Genomic DNA, 15,192 nt, shown 5'->3' with positions numbered 1-15,192 from the left:
ATGTTTAAGAAGATATAATGTATATCCCAAACAGCACACGATATCCCATGGACGTTCTGTGGATGTCCTTAGGACATCGGGACGTCCTCAGGACATCCTCAGGACATCCCGAGGAGATTTGTGCTGTCTGGGATATATATTAACTATCATGCATTAACTTTTCGTAATAAATAAAAATAAAAAATTATTAAATATTTTCGTAAAATAAAAATAAAAACGTTTCCAGCTAATACCGTGTTGATTGTTCAGTATTTGGATCATTGTAAGCACAAAGATCTTCCTTTTCGGCGAGCAACGTCAAAAATTGTATTTCCAGACGAGCTCTGTCGCGATATGGCAGCCTTCGCATGCCTTTTCCCAACCGTGCTAAAATTCCATCTAGGATCAGTAACCTGCGCTGTTGGTTCTTTCAATGCTTCTATTAAGACTTCTTGCAAAGCATCGTTCTTTTGCTCTAAAATATAATATATACTTTCATATATCAACCGAATTACATTATTACATTAATTGTATCTTTACAAAACGCATATATCATACATGTATTATGCATAAATTATAGCATTATAGTTTTTAATTATTTATAATGTTCCTGCAATGTTGTTTTAATATTTCCGATGAAATGTTACAATTCCATGTCTATGCTATGTTTCTGCAATGTGTTACGTTGAAATTTACAAGCTTCTGTGCTGTATGGGAAAGCTTTTACATGCAAAAATGCAAGCAACACGAACACTCTATTGATATACAAATAACTTTAAAAAATTTTGTATCGACATGCCCTAAGTAGTGAATCAAATATGACAGAACGCTATTACAACATTATATAATAAACTCGATATAAAGCTATTTCTTAATTTACCCTGATTTGATCCTTATTCATTTCTTATTATTGCTTTGTAAGACTTTTTATATGTGACAATATCCACTTTTAGTTCAAACGACACTAAAAGATATGCTTACTAATACAGCAAAAAATTGGATTTGATGTAACGAAAATAGCGTAGAGCACAAAATAACTAGGCGGAAACTGGTACTTAAATGAGATGATATGATTGGTTGGCGCAAGTTACGTTTACACAAGTTACGCCGCATGGGGAGGCACCCTAACTTATTGCACCAGTTGGGTGGGACCCGATTGACCACGATACGATTGGACACAGATTGTAATGATTGGTTCGACCTAGTAATTCACTAGATAATTCTTTTCATCAGTTGGTTGTGTCCAATCGTACCGTGGTCAATCGGGACGCTCCCGCACTAGTTCAGCAGTGCAGCTGAAAAGAACAGACCACATAATGACTGATAACGACCTCTCTGTGTAAATCAACGCAAACGGCAAGTTTGAGATGTGATTGGTCACATCTGGCCGAATGCAATGCAGCGGCTAGTGATTCGTAAATTCGATTGGCGCATATTTTTGTATCTGAGTTGAGAGATCGCAAGATATACGTCAATATTCAATTTAATTGCTAATTGGTCGCTAAAGCGATTATTCTTTGAAAATATTTCCGCCATTTTTGATTAATCGATCATTAATCGGATTTGCTAACAGTAGTTTGCAAGTAAGTTCCGATTTAACTGTCGTGACGTAAAGACGTGTTCGAACATGTTTAGACATAATCTGTGATTTTTTGGGACATATCTTGAAATTATTTCCGAGGACTATAATATTTCATCTTTCAATCGAAGAGTGGACAATTGTCATAACTAATTATTTGTAGTATACCGGTCAGTAACGTTAGAAAATTTGTCCTTAAACACTTGAAAGCAGCATTGAGGGAGAGGGAGAGAGAAAGAGAGAACATTTGTAAGTAATAATTTGTTCAATTCTAGCCAAAAATGAATCTGCGTGTTAGCAAGATAGTACAGGTAATACATAAATAATAACAATTATAGTTCATAAGAAAGAACAATAAAATTTACAATTTTTATTTAATGGCTTGGTTTACATCGTACATTTGATACGCGTACTGAATAGTAACTCTCTATTAGATAATCTTAATATCGACAATGCATATCAACGGCGATGCATTCAATCAATACAATATGTTTTGTTGATGAGTATTATACCAGCTTAATATACCATTGTTTATATATCGTCGATATTAAGATTATCTAATAGAGAGTTACTATTTAGTACGCGTATCAAGTGCATGATGTAAACCAAGCCAATAACACTGTTGTACATTTATCGGTTGTGAAAATCGCGCAACAGCACTCAGGCACAGTAAAAAATAGAGGTTAGAAAGAAATGTTTCGTTCCAGTCTTTTGTTTCTTTAGATTCTAATCTTCTCGTTTCGATCTTTTGTATTTTTAATTCCCCGAACCTTTCGCTATAAGTTCATGTTACCATTCTCAGAGACTAAATATACATCTGATATATTAGCGCGAAAAAATTTCTGGACAGGAAATACAAGCAACCCCTGAACATCACTGTGCAGTCTAATACTTGAAAAAAAGCAAAATGACCGCAAAAGAGATTAATCTCTTTTATCCCGATGACAGACCAACTGCAGATGCCGAACACGACGAACGTATGTTGAGAATACACGCGGGTGATACTTTTCAGGGATATCCTGCCATGGGAAGGACAGGAAACAGAATAACAAATCCTGGCATGAGGGAAGAATGTCACACTCAGAATCGGAGTAAACGTGGAATCCGAGTTTTATTTCTTCGGTACGATCAGTATAAGAAAAAATAGGTAATTTTATATATTACAAGATATCATGTTAAACAAGTATGTATTTTATGTTTGTCGTTACATAGTAAGGAAAGAAAAGAGAAAAATTTTTATTTATCTTATAGAGAATAGGACCAAATTTAAGTCAATTTTTTATTGTTAGCTTTTATGTTGAAGAGTTTAATAAAAAACAAAGTAAACCTAAATATTATATAAAGTTTACAATTTTATACTTAAAATTAATATCTAAAATTAATTTTACATATATTAGTATACAAACAGAATGTCATTGTCTTCCTCTTACATATTAAAATTCTTTTCAATCTGACTATGTTTTCTCTCCCTAGTAATGCAAAAATAAGCTCAGTGGAGTATATTTTCATTTTGCTATGAAACATAGTAAATTTTTGAAGCTTCTAGTTCTTTACTGCAAAACTTGATTCTGGTAAAAATTTTTGTAGAATACATTAAAGTAAAAAGATATGTCAATAAAATGACGCAATAGATTAAGTAGATTTGTAAAATAGTCTGAACGCTTTTTTTCCTCTGACAATCAATAAAATTAACGCAAAATTAATAAATCAATAAAGTTAATGTAACATATAACCTATTTTTCTTCATGATTTTGTCACGTTAATTTTATAGTTTATTGTTTGAACAAAAGGAAATTTGGATAATTTTACTACATATCTGATCGATTGATTGCAAGTATCGTTTCGTGGATACATCTTTTTATTTCTACGTAGTTTGCAATAATTTTTAGCGTGTATTGTTTCTGATGTCATTATCAATTAAGATGGCCACAGCAAAAGTCAGATATAGCATATATGAGATGAAAGGGTAATAAATTAAGGTAGAGAACATTAAAGTGTTCCTTGGCGACAAATTTTACAGTAGTCTTTACTATAAAATTCTATGTACGAGTTACAGATCCACTCAGTTTTTCCTTTCCGTAAGAACCCCTTGGAATTGGTCTAAGTCCAGCCCTGAGGAAGCACAGGGCTTCCGAGTGCGGCACGTAATGCACGTATCTGTGCTTCGTCACTGTTAACTAGTCCCGTGCTCCTCCCGCTTCCTTCCGTTTCCCTAATTCCGTTTCCTGATTTGCAACGCTCGGCGGAGCCCGATCCGGTCGTAAATGATAGCCGACGGGAGAATCGGCGATGATTACACTTCTTACGGTCGGCGGCGGGACGGGGAGGAAAGGAGGAGGGGAGGAACGGACGGCGAGATACAGAGGAATAAATTTACACCTGTAAGGGCCGATATAGCGCGATTGCTGGGGCCGAAATGATGATAGACCGGCGGGCTCAAGTCGATGTATCGTCGTTGATCGCGAAATACAATTCGGTGGTTTGTGCAATTAGCGATTCAACGGCAGATTTGCCGTGCAGATATTAGGCGCGCGCCACGTGCTCACGCCGCACGGAGCGACCGCGGATAATTAGCCAGGAATGCAGCGGTGTTGTAATGAGATTGGGATGCGTTACTTCGGATGATTAATATGCCATTTGATATAATTAAGTCGCTTGTATCGCGGTAATATCTGACAGCAGCTTCCTGATTCGCGCCGGCTCCAATGTATGTAGTAGCGAGCTATATAATTAATTTCACTGAGAGACCTCACGCGCCAAGAAACGAATCAGGATGCGAACTGATGAATGAACGATAGCGACTTTTGTTTCGACGATCGATCTACGTTGAGCCATCGCGCGAGCGTAATAACGCGACGCGGGTTTTTTAGTCTCAAGCGATGGAAGCGCCGGTAAAAACGTAGATTACTCATATCGCGTTAGGTGCATCTGTTATACATTAAGTAAAATGTTAGAGGCAGGATTGTGCTGTAGATTTCAAAATTACGTCCACGCGGATTTATATATTTTTTACGTGATTTGTACACTGTCATTTTTCACATAAACAAGGTAAATTATGTGGAATATTGTAAATTATATTACAATATGCAAAAAAAAGAATAATTGAATTATGAGATAGTTATTGTATCTGTCTTGGATATTAATCATAAACGTAATGTTTAAAAGTAACAAGTTGCATGGAATATAATTCATATATAAAATGACATTCAAATAACACTGATTTTTAAATGAAAGCAAAGTTTTCTAATTCTAGGTTTGGCTCTGAATTGGAACCGCATTTTTTGTAGATTTGTTTCCGACGTTTCGTGAACATTTTAGTTAGTTTCTTCAGAGAGAGAGAGAGAGAGAGAGAGAGAAGCAACTATTTTCAGGTTGCGCTCCTCTCTTTCTGAAATATTCGGAAACAAATCCACAATAAATGCGGTTCCAACTCGGAAGCCAAAACAGCTTAACAGGACGAGAAACGTATTAGATAGAGAAACTGCATTTCTCTCTACACCGCTTAAAATTTCGAATGTTAATGTCATTATGATATCAATGTGTTAAACTTATGTTTTGTTAGAACCTGTTGATATAGTTCAACAGTGCTGAATTGATTTTAATCCTATTCTGTATAGCTAAATCTGTTTCATCCGCTTGTACTTACAGGTAAACCAGAAAGATGCTGCTGATGCTAACCCAGCATCTCGGTTCGTTGATCCAGCTCGACTCTAGGGTTAATACCACCGTGGAATGCAGAGAGACGGGTAGAGAAAGAATGAAAGAGAGAGAGAGGAAAATACGCGCTGGACCACTCCGCAAAGCGGAGTTATCTCTCGTAGAGTTAATCATCTCAGGTAAAGAGAAGATCGCGTACCTATACATATAATATACATCAGCAGAACCTGTCGACCCTCCCGCACTCCTCTCTTCTAAAGACTCCATGCAACTATCCCTTTCTTTCTCCCTATCCGGAGATTTCCTCTTCTACGATCAAACCGCCGATCTCAATGGTCCACACTGCTACCTCGACCTCGTCAGAACCGTTTTACCTTACTTACGGGCCCTGAGCCAAGTTTACTTCATTACATATTGATCAATATAAATAAATAAAACTCGTATAAAAATCGTGAAGCAAATCAATCGTTTCTTAGAGAATCTGGCCTTGCTAATTATAGACGTAAAACGATTGTAATACAATTCTTTTAGATACATTTCTAGAGAGTCGCGCGCAAAGTTTCCTAAGAGAGAATATTATAGTTTCTTTTTTCATAAAAGTTTTTTGTCTTTTATTTTATTTTCTAGTAGCGCAAAAATAGTTTACCGATAGAATTTAACTTTATAAAGAACATAGTAAACATTTTTAAATAGTAGACATATACATATACGTATATATATATACGTATGTTCTACTATATCACAAATATTCCATATGTAGTAGATTCCATTTATGCTAAAGTATAAATAGCAAAAAATAAAGACAATGTCGATATATTCTCTCAGATACAATATTATTTTTTAAAATTATATTTAATTTATTTTTATTACTTAATCACATTTAATTTATTCATACTAATTATGTTAGATACTATTACTATAAAATACTCTCTGCATAGTTTACCGAATTAACTGTTTTTCTTTTTGTATAATTTATTAGAGAAAGATATGCTAAATAGTTACATACACGTATGAAAAAATCCCGTGCAAATATATCTCTCTATCGAAATCGACTAAGTTTTCTCAGTTACCTGATAAATTACACAATCCCTAAAGAAAGAGATTATGGACCTAGACGAGAGAACGTCCCTGTGTCTCGATATCCTTCTCTCCACCTTTCTGTCTCTCCGTTTCTCTCTCTCTCTCTCTCTCTCTCTCTCTCTCTCGCACACACACACACACACACACACACATACCATCTCTTTCTCTCTTTTTCTTTCCGCACACACCACTCTCTCGCTCCCCGCTGCCGTTCGTCCGACTCGCCGCGATTAGGTCGTGGGCGGAAATCAGTATAACTCGTCGGACTAGTCGCGTCGCGACCGCGCGATGGTACGCACGTTTCGCGTGTGCGCGTGCACTGAAGACAGTAAAACCGCAGCAAAATTGTACATAATGTAGTGTCCGGTTATCGTTGTCTTCTCTCCTTCTCTCCGTTCCGGTGAAGAACGACGACGCAACACGACGTCGCGACGTTAACACGCGCTCCGAAAGACACTGTCCTTTTTTTCTTTATTTATTTTTCGTTAAAATTCGCGAAACCACTGTAGCCGATTATACGGTTCAGTGCTTCAACAGGTCACCTGCGTGCTGTGCGACATAGTGACGATCCCCGAGAAGTTATCACTGTGGCTACACACCGCACCCGTCTTCTCTTCTTCGTCGGCTGCGTCGCCTCGGATTACATCATGACAAACTCGACTCCACCGAAGGCAGCGTGAGTACGCGCGATCCTTTGCACGATCCACTACTTGTGTGCGCGATATCGATCCGGCGATTCTCGGCGATCAGCGCGACCAAGTGGCAACGACACTCACATCGCGGTCGAATCGCTAAAATCGCTCCAGGAGCGTCTAAGGCCGACTTTTTACTTCCGAGAACTGAAATATTCACGAACGATTAACCCTTTGAGTTCCGGCGCATCTTTAAGGATACGACATATAATATTTCTAAATACAAAATTATTGTATAAGTAGTATTTAGTATTTTCTTTGAATACATACTTTCTATCTATATCGCTTAACAAAGTGCTTTTGGAGTTATCCTTATTTGTAGTTATACTTATGTTGAAAGAAAACAACTGACTTTTGTTATTAATTTTTTTTAAATTTTTTACAATAGAATTCTTTAACCTTTTCCTGCTGAAATCACTTTTCAGATCAGTTTTAGCATGTTATTTATATCTGATATTTCTTCTCTTAAGTAATATTAAATTTTAAGTAAAATAAATTTTCAAAATAAAATCGGACTCAAGGGTTTAAAGAGGAAAGTCGGAGCAATTGACGTGATATTGTATTATTGAGGAATTCACAAATTTTTCATCGTAATTTTTATCTTTCTGATAATCAGGCGTCCTCGAACAATATTTGCAATCCGAGTTCACACGAAATATCGATGCGCTATAAGAACTAACAGATGCGACGCATAGACTTATATACATAGACTGCACTTATGAGAAATTCGAAGACAAAATTTGAAGGACAACTGTGTTCCCGTTCGACTATCCACAGTCGCATTCGACTTTTGTTTAGTTTGACTGCTATTGAAGAACGCTCGAAATGCCCAATAGAAGTCAAACTGCATTAACTAAGATCAAATATCTGCAATAACAGGGTATACTTTTTGCAGTCGAGTCTTCTCCTGGAGCACTTTTCCTCAGTTTATGTATATAAATCCGTGGTGTGATGACGTGACGGTCGCGTGTTGTTACACTTTAGTGTACCTTGTTATGCTCGTTTTGCATATTTAATGTATGTAAACGAAAACCGACGCTCGGCACGTACGGACGCGCTTTCCCCGTTACGAAAAATCGTGATGTACGATGTACAGTTTCCCGAAATCCCCTCGCAACGCGAGTAGCTATTATCATCGTGTATCCGCCTCGCGCTCTCGATAGACCCCCGACACGATTCGACGCGGTATATAAAACACGTGGCCGAGATCCTCGCGCTCTAAAGTGGAGCTATTTTTTCGATGTTTATTGAAGATCTCGCTTGTAAATAAACGGTGGTGGTGCGCGCGTAGGAACCGACACTGCTGCCCGTGGAAAAGCAAAGGAAGCGCGACTGCGCTTCGTCCTTGCGTTTATCCTCCTTGTGGTCTATCTGTTCCCTAAAATTTCATTGTAGATGCTAGCGATTCTTGTATACGAAACCTGCGATTTAATGTTAACGCTTTAAGGACGGGAGGCGCAAATAAACGATCTGAATCTACACACCGAGACGGTACGCCCATTGACTGTAAAATATCTCGATAACTTCTAAAAGGACTTTGAGACGTACAATCAAAGATAGAGAGATAGTATCTAACAGTCGATCGTTAGATATTAATGCGAATTTAAATTAACTTATGGGAGGGTAATAACGTTTGACAATGGCGCGTTTGTTATCAGACTGTCAAAAATTATTAGCTTCCTATAATTTAATTGAAATTCGCACTAATAATATTTAACGAGTTGTTCTTAGAGACCATCTCTTCCTTTAGAAGCATTTCTATTAGTTCCGGCAGTTGCACATGTATAACTAATTCATAGAATATGATATATGATTATCTTATACTAGAGAAAATAATGGAGTAAGTCCTTTTTGCATTGATATTTCACTTGATTCTTTCCGATTCAGAAATAGCTTACTTGAGCCGATTTCTGTCCTTCATACATTGCTCGCCACGTTACACTCACGTGCGAGTCCCAGCAGACCCAAATTTTTAGCGTGTTGATAATATTTTGTCGTTTTCTACTGGATATTCTTTTAAATACTTAATAGAAGTATCACACTAATCAGACAAGTAAGAAACGTCACCTACATGTGGATGTCGTTACTTACTTGCATCACTGCGGCAACTCACGCGTCACCTAGATATAAGTAGCCAGGCGCTTTATGTGTTACAGGGTTAATAAGAGATTCATCGGTGAAATTGAGGGAAGCAGATCTTCATTTCGTTTACCGTCACGGCGAGCAGGTCTCAATAACAATCCCCGATGCGTACGTCGGCATGATCGTATAACGGCCTTTTGTCGCTGGCGAACGTGTCCGCGAAGTATTTAGGTTTCCCGCGTTGCGCGAGCCACGTTCGTATCGAGAGTCACGTCAAGTTCCTCGAAAGTGCCTTCGAATCGTGCCTCTGTCGCCAATGGAGATCGTAGATAAACCTGACGGGACGATGTACGTCGTCGATCAGAGGATATTTGTCCGCCCGGTATACACGAAAAGAATTTTGTGATAAAAATTACTATAAAATCTTATAACACAGGAACATATTGAAATTTCGTTTTACTTTGTTAACCTTCCATTCTCCTCATATCTGCTATTTATATTTTAGGAAGTCTCTGTTACATTTTTATGTCAAAAATTCTATCACGTTCCTCAATAAGATATACTATATTCCTTAACAAGATGAATTCATATAGTAAAATTGAAAAGAATGTCATATGAAAAAAAATTATAATCTCTTTGTGTACACACAAAAAATCTAAAAGTAGTAAATATTTATTTATTGAATACTGATAACATATTTATTTAAATCTAAATTCTTTTGTTTAAATAGAATAAACAATTACTTTCACGAAAAACTCTAATTTTCTTAAAGTTTTAAGAAAATGTATATTTCTTTATTTGAAGAATATTTTATATTAGTATGTAGATAAGTAAATATGTGTATGTGTGTGTGTGTGCATGTGTGTGTGTTTTATTAGTACTTACCGAATATTTACTATTTCTTAGATATATTTTTTCTCTCGATGTACGCGATGCGGAATTCGTAAACAATGCTCCGAGACGTGAGTTATTGACGACCGATCGGTGTTTACGCATTGGAATTTTCTGCCGTTACCAGTTAAAGAAAACTGCAATTAATCGTTTCTCTCGGGAAATCTATTCACTACGACATTCACCGTCGTGTTGCGACACTGACACATGCGAGATGTCGTGGCCAATCTACCTAATTGTAACTCTCTATCGTAGCTTCTTCATATACATGTACGTACAGGATGTCTATAAATCATCGCGTTAATTCTGTTCTGTAAACGGACAATTGTCTCCGAGAACACGATGACTATTTTTTACGAAATTGTCGGAACTCTGATAACAACAGAGAGTTGTTCTCTCTCTAAGATATACAGATAGTTTCACGATGAAGATTTTCTTGATATTTGTTGTTACTATTGTTTTTTTATTTAATGTATTTATAGTCAGCAACGCGTGTTGCTCCGCATTGGTGTTCGACGCGACGTAATTCGAGTCATCACTTAAAACTATTTGCACGCATTCCGGGGAGAGAAAAGAGCCGTCTTATTAGCGTCATTAAGTGAACACGTGCGGCCGTATCAAGCTCCGGCATTCTTTCGCTTCGGCAGACGTTACCCATAAAACACTGTCGCGCGTTCCCTCTTTCCCGCGAGTAAATTCGTTACTTCCACGGCACATAGCCGTTGAAGCTCTATTAATTTCGCGATTATGAGAAAAGAGAAACAAAGTGGCAAAGCAGATATCTCTAAAGAAGCATATATCTATACTATAAGAATCTTATAGTAAAAAATACCACAGAATTTTCTAGTCGTGAAACGTATCGACATTCTGCTTTATTATTTTTTTATTTCATATATTCTATTTATACTTTATAAACTGAAATTTACTATTAAAGAATGTACTGCATATTTTTTAACAAAATACTGGCAGTCTATTCTTGTGCTAGAAAACATTGTAAAATTTGAAAAAATTTATATAAAAAAGACTACAATATATATATATATATATATATATATATATATATATATATATATATATATATATGTGCATATGCATTCTCTCCGTGTAGAAATCGATTGGAACATTTGCGATATCAAAGTAAATATGTGATACTGTAATATTTTTTAGCGGTACAATCAACATCGTTGAATAAATATAAATGACACGCGAAATATATTATTTTTTAATGTTATTTCGTGTTATTTATGTATTACGCAAGCCGTTATCGGTTTGAAGGATTTTTTGGACTATTGGTTTCATGAGATGCAGAAGTGTCGCAATGTCCACTATATAACTCCGATTTTGAGTGAATTCAATTGAATCGAGATACGTTTCCTACATAGAACGTTGCATCTGAACCTGCAGGACGCAACGCGATAGAACGTAAACCGGTTTAGGATCTTATTCCTCAGAGTCAGGGCGGTTTTTTAGTTACTATTATTAGAAGCACACATGTGGCCGTGTTAAGCCATTTGTCGACTGCGATGAGACAGTGACGAGAGTATCATTTAATGACTAATTAATCATAAACGCATATCTTAAAGTAATATTATTACTGTTTTCAATTTATCGTTTATCTCATATGTATATTTTCAATTTTCCATCTTATTAAATACTGAGTCAAAAATCGTGTTGTTATGGACTGATAACGAACGTGTTTTACATGAAAACATATAAAACAACTTTATGTGATAAATTACTTTCTATGTGTGTGGGAATCTTTAACTCTTTGAAGCTCGGTTTTAATTTTTAATTTAATTTTAATTTTTAAAATTTAATATTGTTTTAATAAAAATTTGTTATTTTGATATATTAGATACATATAAATAGTCTTTTAAATATTTGATTTGAAAAGTGGTTTCAGAAACGGTTTTAAAATTGCTGACAATTTATATTCAGTTGTTTTTCCTCTCAACATAAGTAAACTATTACTATATAAATGGATAATTTCAAACTTGATTCAACGACGTAGATCAATCAGAATATTTTTATTTCTAGATATGTTACATGTCGTATCCTAAAGAATATGCCAAGACTCAAAGGGTTAATAGCGCGCTAATCATACTTACCACTTGACTTTCAAATATTTCCTTCTATTCTCTCTTTTCTAGTGTTATCGTGCATACGAACGCAACGAAATTGTTGCTGCACAATGCGACGTCATGTTCGTAATGGTTTTTGAGGTGTTCAATTGGCATCCTAATCACGAAGAGATGAGCTCGGCGGAAGATTGCATTTGCAACGGCGAGTCCCACGAGTGAACGGATCGAGGTGTTGCATTCTGATCGCGCACGATTGCGTACGTGCGCTGTGCGCCATCGAGAAATATGACACGCGCGCGAGCGCGGCCGCGCAGGCAATTTGAAATAGGCGAGAAACTACGAGGACCCCTTTTATGCGTATACACAACGTATTGCACGCCGTATACCCGAGTGCTCCTTGTCATTCGCCAAAGCGAGTATTATCCGAATAAATGTGCGAAGACGCGAGAATGTAATGCCTTCGCAACACGCAGTTCATACAGAGATGTGTAAAGCATGCCAAGTGAATATCTTTAAAAACATTAACGACAGAAAAGAATTTTATCGGGCAAAGTGAAAGTGCTGAGGTTTTTCATACTTTCTGTATACATTAATTTTTTTTCTATATTAATATATTATTAGGATATTTTTCGAGGTCATTAGTTTTTGTTAAATGAAACTACACGTTTTTTTAATGTACACAATCGAATTGCATATTAAGACGAATTTTTATTCATATAGAGAATAATAAGTACATCTAAAAAGTGTAATTCTTGTATATAAAACACTTTAACTATGCTTTATGAAGCTCTTTTTATTCGAATTATCATTGTATGATAAAACTTTTTCGTCAATATTTTGGGAGATATTCACTGGTCACGCTTTACGCATCTTACTCTGTATATATATATATTGTTGTCGGATTATACGAAATCCGTAGACTGTAAAAGTTTTCCGTACACTTATGCGCGCGCTCGTTCGTTCGCTCGTGCGCGGAAACGAAGGCGTACAGACGGCCGCGAGCTATGACGTAGATGGATCGCGATTCAACTGCGGATGTAATTACATCGCAAACGAGCCGGAAGTGGAAACGGTCTGAGCGCTTTTGCGGCTTAAAGAGCAGCTTTATACGCTCGAATTACGGCGATCGAGCGCGATCGACGTCGCCTCTTCACAATGTTATAACGCCGAGCCCGGAGCTGCTATACGGATCTGTTGCTGCGGCACGCGCGGTCACGACACCGGGGGATTTTCGCGTCAATGGATCGTCGTGAAAATCTCATTTTTCGCGAAAGAGAAATCCTGAACGCGGAAACACGCGCACAAACACATCTTCTTTTCTAACAGCCGATATTTCATATTAACCCTTTAAGCGTCACGTTCACTATTTTGCGAGTTGAGACACATTCAAACTTCGAGCCAAATGGCTTTGTAGATTAGCTAAAACAATCTATTGATTATCACCTGCAATTTTTTTTTTTTTTATACCAAGTATCTATAGCTCTATGCCTGTATACATAGAGTCCATATAGAGTGATAGTCCTGTGAAAAAATGCATTGCATTTTTTATTAAAAGAATCTAGTGCTTGGAGAATTCACAAATTTTTAAAAAATCTACGCATGTTTGTTTCGTGAAGTTTGATGAAGTCCATCTAACAGATGTGATGATGATCGCAGGTGATGCCGAGAGAATCCTGTCGGGGGTTGCTGTTGACCCTGGTGTCGATATTCGTCGGCCTGTGTGAGACCACCGGCACGACATCCGGCGCGCAGCATCCGATCTGCAAGCCCGGCTTGGAGTTCTGGTCTACGGATCGCGTCTCTTGCTGGCCATGCACGCGATGCGCTCCCGAGTTCACGTTAAGCCCGTGCACAGTGCACAAAGACGCGATATGCGGTCCGCTGTCGGCGCTGGAGCTCGACTGGTCCTTCTTGTCGACCAAAAAGAGGCCGGAAGCTGGACAACGTCGCCTCGAGGCAGTCACTTCGAAGATGCTCTGGCAGTTGCCCGAGTCGACGGAGGAACGGCAAGAGCAACTTCGCGAAGAAACCGGTGATCTCGTCGGTCTCAGTCGCGAGGACAACGGTGTCCTGGACGACGAGGAACCGGTCTCCGCTTCGCAAGAGTCGAAGGTAAGAAGGGGTAGATTGGATTTATATGAAAATTTATCTATCGATATCAATGTCAATATTAAGTTTAATCCCGATGTATCCTTAAGGATACGATATTATCTTTTAATATTTTTGAAAATTATTTCGAGATTGTTTTATTATTTCGTTTAATAGAACTTTTTTTAGAGCTATCTAGCGATAATGTATTTATCTTGAAAAATAACAATTTACGTCTTTTCATCAATTATCTAATTTATCATGATAAAATTTAACTTTTCTTTGTCTCAAAATTACTCTACAAATTAAATTTTTGAAAAATCATTTATATATATTTGATATCTCTGATATATCTGATATTAAAATAACACTATTTTAAAATTTCAAACATAAACACTCGGTACTCAAAGAGTTAATTGCTTATGACTCAAATCGATGAGGCTACTATTAAAAGTAGCAATTCAACTCAAACGAAAAAAATAATGTCTTTTCAATTGACGAGCGTAGAATGGAGAGCGCATAAAAATTATCATGTAGCTTCAATTTGGCGAAACTTGACATTGCTTTCTCTCTGTTTGCTATGCTATGCATGATCGTATTGCCAAAATTGGTCGCGTTTCGAATGCTTTCGAAACTGGTGATTTACATGACGACGATGCGATAACGCTGGGATAACGTTGACTGCAGGTGGCACATGATCCTCGGGAGAGGAGAAAATCAACCGGCGTGGACAATCTCCCGTGGGATTGGCAGACCGGCGCTTTGGTCCTCGCGGTGTGCGCCTGCATAGTATTCTTTCTGGTAGCAGGATGTTCGGCTCTCGTCTACGCGAGACAGTGGCGGCGTATGAAGAGGAATTTCGAGCCAGGTATGTTGAAAGAAAGATAAATTAGAAGCTGTGAATGGTCGAATATAAATGTAATGATAATAATGATGATTTAATTTTATGATAAAATTTAGTATTATATATTTTAATAGAAGTATTATATATATATATATATATATATATATATATATATATATATATATATATATATATATATATATATATATATATATATAT

General features: G+C 37.0%; 1 protein-coding gene and 1 long non-coding RNA gene across 2 annotated transcripts in view; one reads left to right on the top strand and one right to left on the bottom strand.

Moving 5' to 3' along the window:
• Nucleotides 1-21: 21 nt before the first annotated feature.
• Nucleotides 22-968, bottom strand: LOC116844551. The gene is made up of 3 exons (XR_004378097.1): nucleotides 860-968; nucleotides 538-649; nucleotides 22-454 (listed from the first exon to the last, which is right to left on the bottom strand). It is a non-coding gene; the product is annotated as an uncharacterized LOC116844551 (long non-coding RNA).
• A 5,586-nt stretch (nucleotides 969-6,554) lies between these two features.
• Nucleotides 6,555-15,192, top strand: part of LOC116844547 — a 20,723-nt gene continuing 12,085 nt past the window's right edge. The window contains exons 1-3 of the mRNA XM_032816211.1: nucleotides 6,555-6,971; nucleotides 13,698-14,153; nucleotides 14,817-14,997. Of these exons, the coding sequence (XP_032672102.1) occupies nucleotides 13,701-14,153; nucleotides 14,817-14,997 (634 nt within the window). The 5' untranslated portion in view covers nucleotides 6,555-6,971; nucleotides 13,698-13,700. The remainder of the gene's footprint in view (nucleotides 6,972-13,697; nucleotides 14,154-14,816; nucleotides 14,998-15,192) is intronic.

The sequence above is a fragment of the Odontomachus brunneus genome, unplaced genomic scaffold (genome assembly GCF_010583005.1).
Source record: "Odontomachus brunneus isolate Ranch 3 - 2012 unplaced genomic scaffold, Obru_v1 Obru_scaffold_042, whole genome shotgun sequence".
Taxonomy (NCBI): Eukaryota; Metazoa; Arthropoda; class Insecta; order Hymenoptera; family Formicidae; genus Odontomachus; species Odontomachus brunneus.
The sequence above is the reverse complement of the archived record's forward strand: the minus strand, read 5'-3'. Positions and strand labels throughout refer to the sequence as shown.